The 17,985-nt window shown below is 42.8% G+C and overlaps 1 protein-coding gene, 1 long non-coding RNA gene and 1 pseudogene across 5 annotated transcripts in view; 1 reads left to right on the top strand and 2 right to left on the bottom strand.

Moving 5' to 3' along the window:
* Positions 1-1,010: 1,010 nt before the first annotated feature.
* LOC139535273 (transcription factor Sp5-like) lies at positions 1,011-3,989 on the bottom strand (annotated as a pseudogene).
* A 6,114-nt stretch (positions 3,990-10,103) lies between these two features.
* LOC139536582 (beta-1,4 N-acetylgalactosaminyltransferase 1-like) overlaps positions 10,104-17,985 on the bottom strand; it is a 29,704-nt gene continuing 21,822 nt past the window's right edge. For all 4 annotated transcript variants that reach the window (XM_071337224.1, XM_071337226.1, XM_071337225.1 and 1 more), the window contains 7 exons: positions 17,120-17,157; positions 16,829-17,009; positions 16,600-16,692; positions 16,266-16,453; positions 15,881-16,021; positions 12,854-13,091; positions 10,104-12,242 (listed from right to left, as the gene is read on the bottom strand). In XM_071337224.1, coding sequence (XP_071193325.1) covers positions 12,025-12,242; positions 12,854-13,091; positions 15,881-16,021; positions 16,266-16,453; positions 16,600-16,692; positions 16,829-17,009; positions 17,120-17,157 — 1,097 coding nt within the window. In that variant the 3' untranslated portion in view covers positions 10,104-12,024. The remainder of the gene's footprint in view (positions 12,243-12,853; positions 13,092-15,880; positions 16,022-16,265; positions 16,454-16,599; positions 16,693-16,828; positions 17,010-17,119; positions 17,158-17,985) is intronic.
* On the top strand, positions 13,211-17,691 carry LOC139536590 (uncharacterized). The gene is made up of 2 exons (XR_011667334.1): positions 13,211-15,362; positions 15,651-17,691. It is a non-coding gene; the product is annotated as an uncharacterized lncRNA (long non-coding RNA).

The raw sequence follows: 17,985 nt of genomic DNA, 5'->3' as shown, positions 1-17,985 counted from the left end.
ATGGGAACCAGGTGTGCGTAATGAAACAGTTCAGTGACGCCTAGAGTCCGGTGACGTAGACCTCAGAAGCTGGTGCACGGAATGACCAGCAGTACCGGGGGAATCCGTGACATTACTGAAAGTGTTCCGTCTTTTATTGTTTTATTTGAATGAAACCAAGGTCAAACAGTTTGTTTTACTCAAACATAGTTTTGATTATTTCAGATTTTATACTCATGTAATGTAGATCAGTGTTAATTGAATCACACTATTATTTTGGCTTTCTGACAACCAAATTACAATTAACGTCAGTTATCCTGTGCATCATGCTAAATTGACTAATATATCTAATTAATTTACAATACATTGTATTATATCAATACAAATGTCCCAAAAATACAAACTTAAGAAATAAGCCCAATAAACCACTACTTTTTACTTATCCAAAAGAGAATTTGGTCCTTCCTCTAAGGATGAATTAGTACAATACATTCTAGTGTGGTGTTATTGAAAACCATAACACCACATTCAGATATTCTCTACTGGCTGACTGAATAAAAATAGCCATTGTAAACAGCATTACAGCATTATTTCCAAAATTATTTGTATTGTGACTTCCTCCCTGATGTCTTTGGTCACTCTCTGAGACCAGTTATCTCCATTAGAGGTCCATGAGAAAGGAATATTCAACCACCACAACTCTTCTGCTTTTATTGCCAATCTCCACACAGGCAAACATGCTGAACAGAACATGATCTGAAGATCACAGGCCTCCTACTGGCGGAGTGGACAATGCTGGCTACAATGACCATGACAAACATGTTGTTATGACAATGGTTTGATGGTGTAAAAGTTTGTGTGTTTGTAAGAAGTCTCTTTCTCCAGAGAAAGGCCATTGGTCTGCCCTGGACTCTGTCTCCACAGTGGCCCTTCTGTCTTTCTGCTCTTTCTGAGGGTCTCATGGCCTGAACTCCACACACACAGAGACAGGAGCTGGGGTTCTCAATAAAACACACCACACTGACCGCGAGTCACTTGGCTTTTGGTATTTTCTCTACTCCTTCTTGATGTTCCTGGCTGGTCCTCTGGTGCCACCCTGTGGCTGTGGAGCCTCCTGTTGGGGGCCCTGGCTGTCGTGGCCCCTCCCCCCTGGTGCACCCAGAGGAGGCCTGGCAGTTGGGGCACTTGCAGCACCTGCAGCAGCGTGTGGAGGCCAGCAGTCACTTGGAGGAGCCTTGGAGGAGGGCTGCAATCTGAGGCTGGTTCCCCAACACCAGCTGTCTGCCCAGGGCAAAGGGGTGAGAGGGGTGATGGTGGGTCTGGCCATGAGGTTGCTGATGACCATGGGGGCTGCTGGTGGTCTGGGGTAATAGTTAGGAAAGTTCTCCCCCATACCATTGTGCTGGGGGTGGAAGTATGGAGTATGAGAGCTAACCTGGACCTGAGGAGCGAGCATCTTCACTGGGGGGAGCTCAAAGGTGTAGGCAGCCGGGGTGGAGGAGGGCTCAGCAGGAGTGGTGAGAGGCAGCTCATGGAGGTGGTGGTGCTGGTGGGGATAAGGGGGAAGGTCCAGTCCGCTCTGGACGTGTCCAGGAAAATGTTGTTTTGGCACTGTCAGAGTTGCCACCTGTTGGACCCCTAGACTGGAGCTCTGGGCCACTTCACTGCCCAATAGCTGGAGCATCCCAGTCATGGAACTCATGGTCCCTTCATAGGATGAGTGTGGCCGTTCCTGCCCCAGTCCACTGCCCCCCAGCCGGGCTTGGCCACAGGGTCTGGCCAGGAAGGAGGAGAGGGGATGGGGCCCGTTCTCAGGAGAGGAGCTGGGTGTGCGGTCCTATGGGGTATAGAGAGAATGGATGTTAGACATGCTGTACACTATTGAATTGGTTTTTCCTGAGCAAAAACCACATACAAAATCAAGATATTATAGTGATAACACAGAATTTAGACCTTCTTTCTAATGTGATAATATAGAGAAACTATAGATTTATTTTATTGTGGACTTCAACATCTCTATTTCTAAAATATATGTTATAATTTTATTGATGTAGTCAATGTATTTAATTAACTAAAATAGAGTAAAGAATTTTAAAAAAGACACCTCATAACGTGTTTTATATTGTTGTGAAGAAATAAAAGTGGATAAAAAAAATGGATTGTAGAAATTATTAATTCCAAAATACGTGCTCCGGCGGTATCCCTTCTGCATCATTGTCTTCACTGATTGCCTCAGTGACGCTATGACTGGATATCCTTTGAAGTGTGCCGAGAACCAATCGACACATTCTTGGCAGCATCTTGTTTTGGAGAGATTTCACAGTACAGATAAAGTAAGAACCGTCTGTGTGTGTGTGTCAATGAGAGGGTTAGATTAATCTCGCCGGTTGCCTCCCGGGCTTGAGCCAAGCGCCCTGTTAAAAGCCCACGGAGAAGTCGGCTCAAAACAAAAGTGACGTAATTAAGCACATGTAGTAGCATAATTAGTAGGATTCTGTGTTTTCTCATCCAAAGGTGATTGGTTTTGATATTAGGCCTAAACGCTTTATCTTCCTTGCCAATTTTTTTTTTTTAGAAAAATTATAACATTTATTTTATGGAAAAGAGCTGGGCGATGCACCATGCTGCCCTGTTGACTAAACGTTCGATTACTATTTGATTTGAGAATGGCGCTCATTTCTCCCGATTACTTGACCGGCCTTTGCCTGGTCCCCTGCAGCTCAGAATAATCGAATCCGCCCAGTGAGTGACAGAGAGACAGAAAGAGAGGAGGGGCGAGGGACATAGACATTTACTATATGGTTTACCTGAATAATTTACCCTTACAAAACAATATTGCAGTTTTGAAACTGCAGTAAAAGTGCAGTAACTACAGTACACAGTGGTATTTTGGATGCAGTAATTGCAGAATAACTGCAGCGTACTGCAGTTATACTGCCCACTAACTGCAGTTACACTGCAAAATTACTACAGTAAAAAAAACAGTGTTATTTTGGATGCAGTATAACTGCAGTACGCTGCAGTTCACCAATGGATGTGGAACGTTATTGTTTCGTTTTTTACTGGATAAATTGAATTACTCTTAGTGGTGCTATTGTTGACTTTTGTATTGTTCTTGTGTGGTGGAAATATTCATCTCAAAGGCAACAGTTAGTGTTGGCTACGTGAAGGAAATGGTCATTCTGGGAATTTCCAGGATATTCAAGTCATCTCACAATCAGTTCCTTTTTGGCAGTCTTATAACATGACCAAGACCAGAAGTATGATGGGGGGAGAAACAGCAGCACAGTGTTTCATAAATGTTTTTTATTGATATGATCCCACAGCAGATTATTTACATTCATGATGACACTGACAGATGAGCACGCCCTCTCGGTGTTCCCTTTTCCTCTCTCTCCTTCAGAGTTTGGAGTGGGCTTTGTATGAGTTTATGTGTGTTTTCTTCAGATAACGTTGGAACAATGGCAGGGTTAAAGTGGCCCCTTAAATGAAGGGAAAAGTATGCATACCGAGCAACACAGAAATAATGGATAGAGTAGACAATCAGCATATAGTATATGCAGCATATAGTATATAGGCTACAGTAGGCTATATGAACATCTGAGGCCTCCTGAGGGGGACCATGATAGATTCTTAGTGATGTGTACACCAAGGAACTTAAACCTCTCAACCTGCTCCACTATAGCCCAGTCGATGTGAATGGGGGTGTGCTCGGCCCTTTGTTTCCTGCAGTCCACAATCAGCTCCTTTGTCTTGCTGACGTTGAGGGAGAGGTTGTTGTTCTGGCACCACAAAGCCAGGTCTCTGACCTCCTCCCTATAGGCTGTCTCATTGTCGCCGGTGATCAGGCCTACCAGCGTTGTGTCATCAGCAAACTTAATGATTGTGTTGGAGTCGTGCACAGCCAAACAACCATGGGTGAACAGGGGAAACAGGAGGGGACTAAGCACGGATGTCTGAGGGGCTGCCGTGTTGAGGGTCACCGTGGCGAATGTGCTGTTGCCTACCATTAGCACCTGGGGTCAGGAAGTCTATGATCCTGTTGCAGAGGGAGGTGTCCAGTCCCAGGGTCCTTAACTTAGTGATGAGCTTGGATGGCACTATGGTGTTGAACACAGAGCTGTAGTCAATTAACAGCATTCTCACATAGGTGTTCCTCTTGTCCAGGTGGGAAAGGGAAGTGTGGAGTGCAATCGAGATTGCGTCATCTGTGGATCTGTTGGGGTGGTATGCGAATTGGAGTGGGTCCAGTGTGTCTAGATGACTATCGCCCTGTAGCACTCACATCTGTAGCCATGAAATGCTTTGAAAGGCTGGTCATGGCTCACAGGCTCACATCAACACCATCATCCTGGTGTTGATGTGAGCCATGACCAGCCTTTCAAAGCATTTCATGGCTACAGATGTGAGTGCTACAGGGCAATAGTCATTTAGACAGGTTACCTTGGCGTTCTTGGGCACAGGGACTATGGTGGTCTGCTTGAAACATGTAGGTATTACAGACTGTGTCACGGAGAGGTTGAACATTTCACTGAAGACACTTGGCAGCTGGTCAGCTATTCACGTCGGCTACAGAAAGCGTGATCACGCAGTCATCCGGAACAGCTGGTGCTGTCATGCATGGTTCAGTGTTGCTTGCCTCGAAGCGAGCATTAAACGCATTTGGCTGGCCTGGTCGGCTTGCATCACTGGGCAACTCGTGGCTGGGTTTCCCTTTGTAATCCATGATAGTTTGCATGTCCTGCCACATCCAACGAGTGTCAGAGCCGGTGTAGTAGGATTCGATCTTAGTCCTGTATTGATGCTTTGCCTGTTTGATGGTTAATCTGAGGTCGTAGAGGGACTTCTTATAAGTGTCCGGGAATGCGGCCGCTCTAGCCTTTAGCACAGTGCGGATGTTGCCTGTAATCCATGGCTTCTGGTTGAGATATGTACGTACGGTCACACAGCTGAGGTTGGGAGGCTATGCGTCTCCTGAATTAGAAAACTTTATGGCCAGTTGTTGGAGTTTTTGCTTGTTGTGGGATTATACAAAGAAGACACAAGTAAACACACACTCACTCACATAATTGAAAAGATAATGAAAATCATACAAATGAGCATGAGAGGGAATTGGGATTGACCAGACAAGAACAGTTTACAGAGAGATTGCGTTTCGTCTTTGGTGTTAAATTCATCCTTTCCTAAGGGAGTATTCAGAACCTCATTATGTCATAACTGCGCAGACTGAAGGGCCATTCTAACCCAGATCCGTCTGTAATGTGCCCAGCTGCTTTGGCCATCTGCACCGTCTTTAAAGACAGTCACTCATCAGGGCTTGTGTTGTTCTGCTTTTACTGGTGTCTGTGTCATAAAGCTGATTTCACACCTCTGGTGTTGCCCTGAATGGGCCACCATCACCATGATCTTGAACCTAAACCTGACCCACTCTTCCAACCACCCTCTCACCAAACTGTAGTAGACTATACCACAGAACCATGGGAAATCAGTTGATACAATGACACATGGGTCTGGGCTAATTTTCAGCAGTGACACAATTGGACTCAGAATAGTGGCTAAGAAGAATCTTTGAGACGACACCATTGTAGGAGTTCTATTGAATAGAGGAGAATGGGGAGGTTAGGTCTTTTCAAAACCCTGCATGCTTTCTTCAAGCTTCCTTTCTGTATCCTTCTGCAGTGGTGGATAAGTTGTCCAATTGTCATACTTGAGTAAAAGTAAAGATACCTTGATAGAAAATGACTCAAGTAAAAGTGAAAGTCACCCAGTAAAATTCTACTTGAGTAAAAGTCTAAAAGTATTTCGTTTTAAATATACTGAAGTATCAAAAGTACATGGAATTGCTAAAATATTCTTAAGTATCAAAACTAAAAGTATAAATTATTTCAAATTCCTTATATTAAGCAATCCAGACGGCCCAATGTTCTTGTTTTTTAATTTATTGATAGCCAGGGGCACACGCCAACACTCAGAAATCATTTGTGACCCGATTCAGGAAAGTAGGCGTATGTCCCAAGTCACGACTTCACAGGAGAGCTGTTTGAATGTAAAATAAATGTTTTTATCAAAATGCGTTTTTTTGGCAGAAGTGCTTTCTCGAACATGTGAACTTTCATGTGCCTTGTATGCCATCTGTAAATATGAATAAAATTGTTAAATTACAAGCCTAGTTGGTTTAGCCACAGAAAAAGCGAGCAACCTTCGCGCTACCCATAATTGGCTGAGAGAATGAGTAGGCTGGACATACTGAGAGATGAGTTTGGATTGGTCTACCATATAGCCCGCGTCTGTCGATTGGAGCTGGTCAGTATGTTTAGGTAATCGTGTCGAATGCGGCTTTTAATTTTTTTTTTGTGCGTAGTAAAACTGCATAAACCTAATGTCAAGTTAAAGTGTACTGTTAGCTAGCTAACGTTTTACAAAGTAAGCATGTGTGTTTAGTGAGTCCTCCAGATCAGAGGCAGTAGGGATGACCAGGGATGTTCCCTTGATAAGTGCGTGAATTGGACAATATTCCTGTCCTGCTAAGCATTCAAAATGTAAGAAGTACTTTTGTGTTTCAGGGAAAATGTATGGAGTAAAAATGATATATGATTGATACATGATTGTCTTTAGGAATGTAGTGAAGTAAAATTAAAAGTAGTCAAAAATATAAATATTAAAGTATAGTACAGATACCCCAAAACACTACTTAAGTAGTACTTTAAAGTATGTTTACTTAAGTACTTTACACCACTGTCCTTCTGTAAGATCACTAACATGTTAAATACTGCAATCTTCAAGCAAACTCAAGGATGCAGATATGAGATAATTAGGCCATTCTAGCCTGTCAACAGTTGCATCATGGAGAGGCCTGGTCGGTTTTATATTATGGGCGGAAAACATTACTCTGAATTCTATTGGAATATTTAACAGAACTACAGAGAGTGTGGCTCCATGTGTCATGCTGATTTTGTAGAGGAATCAGATTTGTTTTGGACTTAATCAAACAACTGAATAAAATGTCAAAGAAATGCTTTGATCGAATCAAATCTGTGATTTTATTAGCCTCCCTATATGCCAAACCTCTCTGATGTGCTTGGGTGATTAATTAATTAAACATTTCTTAAAGATTATTTCATATACACATTTAATATGAATGTAAGTCATGATCTGTTATATTAAGGTTAATAAAATGTGGAAGCACCACATGTAAAATCAGGAAAAAACCCTTTCATCCAAAATCACTCTGCAAATCTTCTTTCAACAGTTTAGTAAATTATGGAAATGCTCTTTGTGTGGTCAGCATCAGAATCATAGTGAGGTAGTCTGAAGTGTATATCACTGAGTTGTATAACACATAAACCGTATAAGAACAGTATATAAGGGACAGGTGAAGACAACCTAAGGGACAGATCGACATTTACTGAGGGGAGGGGTGGTCCAAAATAGGGGAGGGTTGTGTGGTTTTTTATTGGGCACAGGGGAGGGTAGTGCATTTTTTCCCTGGTTTATGTTCGCTCTTCTGCTTGTATTTTCCCTATAAACAGTGGCTGGACTTACTTTTGATATTACCCTAATAAAGTTTAGAAACGTTTGTAGGTTTGGTACAGTATGGTGTGGCTATTTTTAAGCTTCAGCTATTGCAGGCCTATGATATGAAGGCAGTGCACACCGGTGAAAAAATGTATTAATTACCCTCCTTCTGCACGTCTATATCTGTATAGCAGACGCAGTAGCCATCTGACATAACAAATGCTATCAGTGTTGTAACATGAAAACGGCATACCTCTATTTCTCTGGGGTTAGGCATAAGTACCAGTCAAACGTTTGGACACACCTACTCATTATAAGGGGTGCGTACTGGCGGCAGGGAAGTCAGGCGCAGGAGAGCAAAAACTGGGTTTACAACGGAGCAGTTTAATACATAAAACCACTGGCATCCAGAACAAACAATCAATGGGTACAAAACCCGTCGCATACCAGATAAACGTGCACATGCACTTACAATAAACAATTCCGGACAAGGACATGGGGGGAACAGAGGGTTAAATACACAACATGTAATGAGGGATTTGAAACCAGGTGTGTGGGAAGACAAGACAAAACAAATGGAAAATGAAAAGTGGATCGATGATGGCTAGAAGACCGGCGACGCCGACCGCCGAACGCCGCCTGAACAAGGAGAGGAACCGACTTCGGCGGAAGTCGTGACACTCATTCAAGGGTTTTTATTTATTTTTACTATTTTCTACATTGTATGAAATAACATAACAATGATATAACACATATGGAATCATGTAGTAACCAAAAAATGGTTAAACAAATACATTTATATTTTAGATTCTTCAAAGTAGCCACCCTTTGCATTGATGATAGCTTTGCACACTCTTGGCATTCTCTCATCCAGCTTCACCTGGAATGCTTTTCCAAACAGTCTTGAAGGAGTTCCTACATATGCTGAGCACTTGTTGGCTGCTTTTCCTTCCTTCACTCTGCAGTCCAACTCATCCCAAGCCATCTATATTGGATTGAGGTCGGGTGATTGTGGAGACCAGGTCATCTGATGCAGTACTCCATCACTCTCCTTCTTGATCAAATAGCCCTTACACAGCCTGGAGGTGTGTTGGGTCATTGTCCTGTTGAAAAACAAATGATAGTCCCACTAAAATGGGATGACGTATCACTGCAGAATGCTGTGGTTGCCATGCTGGTTAAGTGTGCCTTGAATTCTAAATAAATCACAGACAGTGTCACCAGCATAGCACCCCCACACCATCACGCCTCCTCCTCCATTCATCACGGTGGGAACCACACATGCAGAGATCATCCATTCACCTATTCCGCGTCTCACAAAGACACAGCGGTTGGAACCAAAAATCTAACATTTGGACTCATCAGACCAAAGGACAGATTTCCACCGGTCTAATGTCCATTGCTCGTGTTTCTTTGCCCAAGCAAGTCTCTTCTTATTATTGGTGTCCTTTAGTAGTGGTTTCTTTGCAGCAATTCGACCATGAAGGCCTGATTCACGCAGTCTTCTCTGAACAAACATGGGAGTAATGCTTCACTCTTTGATATGCCACATCAATATTTTACTCACCAATCAGCCTGGTTTTTGCTCCAACCCCAGTTGTAACTAACCTGGTTCACCTTCTCAACCAGCTAATTTTTAGAATCAGGTGAGCTAGATTAGGGTTGGGTTGAAAACCTACAGGACGGTAGCTTTCCAGGAACAGGGTTGGAGAGCCCTGGTCTAAGGCACTGCATCTCAGTGCTAGAGGTGTCACTACAGACACTCTGGTTCGAATCCAGGCTGTATCACAACCGGCCTTGATTGAGAGTCCCATAGGGCGACGCACAATTGGCCCAACTTCGTCCGGGTTTGGCCGGTGTAGGCCGTCATTGTAAATAAGAACTTGTTCTTAACTGACTTGCCTAGTTAAATGAAGGGGAACAGTGGGTTAACTGCCTTGTTCGGGGGCAGACAACAGATTTTTACCTTGTCAGCTCGGGGATTCGATTCAGCAAACTTTCGGTTACTGCCCCAACGCTACATATGCAGCATATGCAGCTGCTCGGCCATGGAAACCCATTTCAGTTATTGTGCTGATGTTGCTTCCAGAAGCAGTTTGGAACTCAGTAGTGAGTGTGGCAACCGAGGACAGACGATTTTTACGCGCTTCAGCACTCGGCGGTCCAGTTCTGTGAGCTTGTGTAGCCTAACACTTTGTGGCTGAGCCGTTGTTGCTACTAGACGTTTCCACTTCACGATAACAGCACTCCACCATAAGGTCTGAGCAATAAAAAAACATACCCACTTCAAAGAAAAATACAAAATGTATTAATAAAAACCTCTTTTCCAAAGCCTTTAACTGGGCACAGACGTCAATTCAACATTCATTCCACTTTGGTTCAATGTCATTTTATTGAAATGGCGTGGAAACAACGTTGATTCAACCAGTGTGTGTGCAGTGGGATGTGACCAATTTTAAGAAATGTACTGTATAGTAATAATTTGTAACAATGCACCAAAAAAATTGCATCCTGCAACCCACCTGGACTCATGCAGTGACCCATAAGTGGGAACCACTGCACCAGAACACCCTCTTAACTGTTGCCTAAAATAAACACAATACCATACATCAGCTGTATTTTTTATCAGAGACTTTATAATCATGTTTAAATGAAAACAGTCTGATAATGCAGAAGGTTGTCTTGATGATATTTGTCAGGTTGGAAAGACTCAGACCCGTGGTTCTAAGGTGAAGCAAGCAGAAAAATACAACCGCCATCATCATCAGTTGAACAATGGAAATCACTGTCCAAATCCCTTCAACTACTTAACGTCAGAGAGTGGAATTCAATCAAACCTGTCATTAAGCAGTGTCTTTGTTGACAAGCTACTGCCCCTACTCACATGCAGAACACTACTCATTCTGAAAACGGGAAGCATCTGCTTGGGGAGTCTAGCTGCTATTAGTCATAGATTCCCATGGAAGAGGAGCTACGTCACTGTGTAAAAAGGCTACTGCAATCAGGGTTCAATTGAACTGATGAGATCTCACTTAGTGTTAAATATCCCCTTTCAGGAAAGACAAATCTAAATCTGGCATCACCCAAAATTGTATCTGTTTTAAAATATTCCTCTATTAAAAAAGGACAAAATAAAAAGTTATCTAATGTATCACTGGCACCTTGGGGTATTTCAAATTACTCAAAAAAAGTATTTGTAGTTTGATTTTAGAAAACACTATTCTTATGCAAGGTTCCATCTAGTGGTCATGGCACACAATAACATTATGTGCTCCTGCTGTCAGGTTGCATGGCAGAGGAACTGTAAGTATAAAATGTTTTGCTGCCTTGGTACTTCAGTGTGACTGTGACCCTTACTTTATCATTCATATCATCGCTCTATAATGTGTCATCCTAACATTGTGTCTCTCCAACCATTTCCTTTGGTGTTCTACTCATTCTTACAGCGTTTCAACTCTCTAAACTCAAACTGTGCCATTATTCTATTAGTGTGTGTTTATTTCTATGTAGAATTGATAAAGAAATAGAGAGACATGCACTTTGGTCAAACTAACCCTTCTGTTCGAGGTAGCATATGAAAATGCAATTAATCTCACCTCCCATTCAAATGCGTGCATGGATAGAAGCATTCCTTATTATGATGCTTGGAGTATAAAACAGAGTGGGATCGACTCTAGATAGACAGAATGCACTAGACCAGGTGAAACAGGGATATTATTCCTGGGTTAGATCCCAGATCAGATGGATGAGCATCATTCTCCTCAAGCATGGGCCAGTCAAGGGCGACACAGGTTTCAAACAAAATATATAATTCAACACCAAACCACCTGGGAAACCATTGGCACAGACACCCAGGGAGAATTAGCAACACATTTAGAGTCTTGAATGTGTTCATTGTCCGGGGTTGGAAAGGGAGCACCCATGCGTTGTGTCTCTGAAGGGGTTGTCACATGCTGAGAAGTGTCCTCTCTACTGAATGACTGTCAATCCCCATCCTCAGTCCCCCTAGGTCCCCACAATCCTCATTTGTCTGACCCATAGAGCTCAGTCCAGCTCAAACTGTATAGTGCAAAGGGAAGGACAGAGTACACAGAGTACACACACCTCTGATCTCTTCATAACAGTATGGAAACTCGTTCACCTCATTTAGTCCTGTGAGGGCGTAAGGCTAATTCAGCATGACTTTGTTCTCTTTCCTCAACAAAAGGACTCGGTGGCAACTTGTCAGATAAGATTTGAGGCACAAAACGCATATATATCCCTTAAAATGATCTCAACCTTGAGTTTACAATCAAGAGTACACAACTGAGGAGAAATTATGATTAAGTTAATAGAAATGACAGCTTTGCTCTGTTTGAATGACAATCCATCGAGTGAAACAAGCAAGGTCGATTTTCAAGGGGATGTGTGTAATGTGGTTGTCTAAAGTCTTATCCGATTGGACACATCGGGCGAGAGCTTCTTTGGCAACTCAGAAAGAGCATGAATCTTGAACGAGAGGAGAAACGACAGGTTAACAAAACAGGGAATTTAATTGTGAGTCAAACACTGGAAGCGGTTCTTGAAATAGAGGAGGCCGTTTTTGGTGTGTGTGGCATCCGAGGAGGCTGGTGGGTAGCGGAACTTGGCATACGTCTTGTCACTCTCTGATTGGCTGACCCAGGGAAGCTTGATCTTGGTGGCGTGGTTGACGATGACATCATCACAGGATCCCACGTGAAGCGAGCCGAGGCCATCGATGAAAAACTCTGTGACAAGAACCAAGGGGTCAGAGCAAAAGGAAAGAGGTTAGTTTTTATGCTAAGGGAACTTAAAGTATCACACAATTTATATGTACAAACGCAACTAAACAAACATTTGAGAAGAAGCTATTTCGTTCCCTTCTTGAGCTTTTTGATACATAATTAATTAATGACTATTCAGACTGGTTTTGAAGAACTGTTACCTATATCACTTTCTTCCAAATGTAGATGGTGCAGCTCAGGGGTTAAATTGTGAATTCGGACATGGAGGAGCCCTATTTGGAGGGTTTTGGATCAGGTTTGAGCCAGGATTGAACACAAGTTAAGCCAAGATTAGGGTTTAGGGTTTGGGTTATGCCAAGATTAGGGTTGAATCGGGGTGTGGACATTAAGCTAGGGTTAGGCTTAGGGACATGGCTAGGTTTGGGTATAAGATTGAATTGGGATGTGGACACAAAGCTAGGGTACTCTTATCCTACTTTCTATCCTACTCCTCTTTGGACTCATAAGGTGCAGGTGCAGGCTCCGCGTAGCACCGACTACATTTGACTACTGGTACAGCTGATGTTATGGACAGGCACACTCTGTGTGGTTCTGGGGTTTGGGTCTGTACTCACCCAGGTGGGCCACTCTGGCCAGACGGGGGTCAAAGCCCACTTGCTGGATTTTGTCTGTGCGGGCCAGGAAGAAGTTGATGACCCCTTCCGTGACTACGCAGTTTGGAAAGCCCTGGATGATGTGGTGGAAGCCCCTCCGCATATGCAAGCAGTCACCCTCCTCCTCCCCTGGCTCAATGGAGATGGTCTGCCTGTAGGTGGCAGTATAGCCAGTGGCCTCCCGCACTGCACCACCCACCTAAATCACACACACAGATACAAATGTGCATATAAAGAATGCATTGATTCTGATACACATACACACAAAGAACATACAGTGCATTCGGAAAGTATTCAGATCCCTTGACTTTTTCCACATTTTGTTACGTTACAGCCTTATTCTAAAATTGATTAAATCGTTTTTTCCCCTCAATCTATATACAATACCGCATAATGACAAAGCAAAAACAGGTTTAGACTATTTTGCTAATTTATTACAAATAAAAAAATAGGTAAGTATTCAGACCCTCTACTCAGTACTTTGTTGAAGCACCTTTGGCAGTGATTAAAGCCTCGAGTCTTCTTGGGTATGACGCTACAAGCTTGGCACACCTGTATTTGGAGAGTTTCTCCCATTTTACTCTGCAGATCCTCTTATTCTCATGCTCTGTCAGGTTGGATGGGTTCGTTGCTGCACAGCTATTTTCATGTCTCTCCAGAGGTGTTCGATCAGGTTCAAGTCCGGGCTCTGGTTGGGCCACTCAAGGACATTCAGAGACCTGTCCCGATGCCACTCCTGCTGAGTGCTTAGGGTCGTTGTCCTGTTGGAAGTTGAATCTTCGCCCCTGTGTGAGGTCCTGAGCACTCTGGAGCAGGTTTTCATCAAAGAGCTCTCTATACTTTGCTCCGTTCATCTTTCCTTCGATCCTGACTAGTCTCCCAGTCCCCGTCGCTGAAAAACACCCCCACAGCATGATGCAGGCACCACCATGCTTGACCATAGGGATGGTGCCAGGTTTCTTCCAGACGTGACGCTTGGCATTCAGGTCAGAGAGTTCAATCTTGGTTTCATCAGAAAAAGCAGAGAATCTTGTTTCTCATTGTCTGAGAGTCCTTTTGGAAAATTCCAAGCGGGCTGTCATGTGCCATTTACTAAGGAGTGGTTTCTGTCTAGCCACTCTCCCATAAAGGCTTAATTGGTGGAGTGCTGCAGAGATGGTTGTCCTTCTGGAAGGTTCTCCCATCTCCACAGAGGAACTCTGGAGATCTGTCAGAGTGACCATTGGATTCTTGGTCACCTCCCTGACCAAGGCCTTTCTTCCCCGATTGCTCAGTTTGGCCTGGTGGCCAGCTCTAGGAAGAGTCTTGGTGGTTCCTAACTTCTTCCATTTAAGAATGATGGAGGCCACTGTATTCTTGGGGACCTTCAATGCTGCAGACATTTTTTGGTACCTTTCCCCAGATCTGTGCCACGACACAAGGCTGTCTCGGCGCTCTACGGACAATTCCTTCAACCTCATTGCGTGATTTTTTTCTCTGACATGAACGGTCAACATTGGGACCTTATATAGACAGGTGTGTGCCTTTCCAAATCATGTCCAATCAATTGAATTTACCACAGGTGGACTCCAATCAAGTTGTAGAAACATCTCAAGGATGACCAATGGAAACAGGATGCACCTGAGCTCAATTTCGAGTCTCATAGCAAAGGGTCTGAATACTTATGTAAATAGGGGATTTCTGTTTATTATTTTTTTTAATTTGAAATGTTTTATTTAATCAATTTTAGAAAAAGGCTGTAACGTAACAAAATGTGGAAAGTTTAGGGATCTGAATACTTTCTGAATGCACTGTATACCGTGTAAAAAAAACAACATTAGGGGTACTTCCAATTGTCTGACTGAAGTTGATATTGAGTGCATGCTGTAGTGATTTGATATACGAAATCAGAAGGAAACCGATGGAAACAGTTGGATCCTTGATCACGTCATCTTTCCAAAGGACACAATAAACAGACAAAACTAAAATAAGAACCAGAAAACCGAGAAGTTTCTCCGTCCCATGTTTGTCTGTCTGTGCTTTTGGGGTCCGAAGAAAGAAGGGATTCAAAGTGTCCAGCTGACCAGCTGCTGACATGTGTAACCCATAGACTCCCCTCTCAAGAGTAGGAGTCCCAGTCTATGGTACACAAGAGGTCTATTCTATTCCCAGAGCACACAGTAAGTCTCTGAGCGGGATTCAGGCTCCAGCCAAAACACCCTTCACCCTCAAACAGACACACACAGATCATTCATTACAAGCCTTATGTGTGGGTGTCAGCTTTTGTGGCTTTTGTGCTAGGATTGTGTGCATGTATGACGTGTGTGTGTGTCCATGCATCCATGCCTGCGTGTTTGTGTGAGTTTGTGCACACGCGCATGACTGATATTGCTGTGGTGTTCATGTATTACAGAGCAAGAATATGCCTGTACGGTTCAGTGAAGAAGAGAGGATGAGAACGGAAGAGTCTGTTGAGAGATTGCTTTCTTCTGTAAGTAGAAAACAAGGCCCGGGATTCAATCTTATCACGCTAGTAGACAATGCATCTTTTAAAGGCAATGTTACTGCATTTGTGAGATGATAGACTGGATGTGGCTAGCAAGGAATGCCTCCTCCTCATTTGTCATCTTCAGAAGACAGCTAACATAATTTATTTCAATACTCTTTTCATGATGTGCTGTAAATCAAAATTATTTTTAAACTTTAATAACTCATAATAAGTTGTGTCTGTCTGGCAAAATGACTGAAATGTTGATTATGTTTCCTCATGCTACCCAAGATGGAATGTGGTGAATTGTGTAGGTGCTGTTTTTGGCTCTGCAGAGTAAATCCCAGTGAGTAACCAATGTGTTCTGAGTCCAGAGAAAGCTTCTGAACTGGAGTCGACTGTTGCATAGAAAGTGGACCATTGTTGAATTATTGGTACTAACTATTAAAGTATTTGAACGATTTCATGTGATATTTGAACCCAGGTCTACAATACAGTATGGCAATGCCTGTGCCCCTCACCAGGTCCAGGGTAGTCCTCTCCAGGACGTCCACCAGTTTCTCCAGCTTGGTGTTGGCCGTGAAGATGAAGTCATCGTCCACCCACAGCACATACTTGGTAGTCACCTGGGAAACGGCTAGGTTCCGTCCTGCAAACCAGCCCTAGTTGTTGTGACACAGAACAGGATGTGGGAAAGAGGAAGCAGAAGCAGCGAAAGGACAACTAAGAAAATCACAGACAGGACTTTTTTTCAAGACAGTTTCTTTCCAACTTTTTCACTTAAGGTCATCTGTCAAGGATCATTTAAGCAAACAATGTTAGTGTTAGACACATTTTTGACTTGACAGGTACACTGTATCCCATCCCTTACTTGCAAATAGAGGCAGTAGGGTTTAAAAAAAATACCTTTCCAAATGGCATGATGTAATGTTCGATGTAGGGGCCAGAGACTGTCTTTGGGTTTTCACTGTCATCAGCTATTACTATGGTGACAGTGGAATAGTATTTTCGCACACTGTCGATGAGACCTTGGAGCTTGTCATAGCGCATGAAGGTTTTGGTTGCTATGGTAACAAGGGCACTGATGTTGTATTCTAGAAGGGGAACAGAGAGAGACAAAAAGTTAAAGGTATTTGACATTACATACTGTACATTGATCTCAGATGCAATTTTCTTCTTTTTTTTGGAAGTGTTGTGCGGTTGTGACAGATACAGTCAGCTGTTGTATTTGTTGACATACCCCCTTTGGGTCCTGTGTTGTAGAGTTTTGGAGTTACACCATGACGGACCTTGATAGTAAACATGGCTTGGTGACCCTCTGTCTCAAACTGCACTGAAAGACACAGCGAGAGTATTTCCAACCTCATTACCATAAATATTTTACAGATGTTATATGATAATTATTTGATAATGAACACAACACAGAAATAAGTAGTACACAGCAGAAAGACAGGTGTGTCTAGCCTCACCTGTGTCTGCTGTACTAGGGTGGAACAGTGTGTTGGTATAGGTGACAAACTGTAGCTGCCGGTTCAAATTGGACAGCATGCTGCTGGTCAGGGTCATGTGCATCTCCCCGTCACCTTTGACCTTTACCCCCTCAACCTCTGCTGCCACGTTTAACGTTCCCAGGGTAGAGGTGAAGTTGACCTGAGAAAGAAAAAAAATTAAGAGGGAGACAGAACAAAGAAGACAAGGACCAGACAGATGGAATAGTATTGGAAATAATAACTCAAACCAAATGTTATTGGTCTACTTACTATGTACAGCTCTTTGGGATGGTCTTGTACTGCAAGTCCTGAAAACATATGACGTCAATTTACTGGCATATTTGATGAAGGTGTTGGATGTTTATCCAATCCAAATTCACCACATCAATTGTCAGCTGAAGTAAACACTATTTCTCTGTTGTGCAACAAAACACTATTCTCTGCTCTAAAACAGCCATACAGTGCAGTAGGTTATCATGGTAGTAATGGTATAGATAGTAGCTGTCAGTGGTTGCATTAATAGTACTAACACCGTAGTAATAATAGTATTAGATCGTTAGAACACCTATTGTCTGTCACGTTAAAAGACAATGAGTTTTACTTCCAAATACCCTGATGAAGATTGATTGAGACCAAAACGTTGGTGAATAAGATCAGCATCAAGATTACCGGTGTGCTGGGTTTTTTCAAATTTTTAACATTGTTGTAATAGGACAGTCTCCCTGGATTGGTAACTTGATAAAATTACACTTGTCTTTGTATGCTTGCCCTATTTTGCCAGGTTTCCTGATGAAGGTCGGCTGACTGAAAGCTCAGACACAATTAAAGAAATTTGCATCTTACTAGAAGTGTGCAGAGACTTGTTCCTGTTTCTCCAGTTTTGCCTTTTGGCTCCAGCATCTTCACTAATCAGCTCTGGGTGAGCAGTGGATTTTGCCTAATCGCCAGGTTTCCATTACAAATTAGGTTTTAAATATCAAGGGACCTACAGTCCATTCGGAAAGTATTCAGACCCCTTCTCTTTTTCCACATTTTGTTACGTTACAGCCTTATTCTAAAATTGATTATCAATTTACACACAATATCCCATAACGACAAAGTGAAAACAGGTTTGTAGACATTCTTGCTAATTTATA

Source organism: Salvelinus alpinus, chromosome 12 (assembly GCF_045679555.1).
Source record: "Salvelinus alpinus chromosome 12, SLU_Salpinus.1, whole genome shotgun sequence".
NCBI classification, from domain to species: domain Eukaryota; kingdom Metazoa; phylum Chordata; class Actinopteri; order Salmoniformes; family Salmonidae; genus Salvelinus; species Salvelinus alpinus.
The sequence above is the reverse complement of the archived record's forward strand: the minus strand, read 5'-3'. Positions and strand labels throughout refer to the sequence as shown.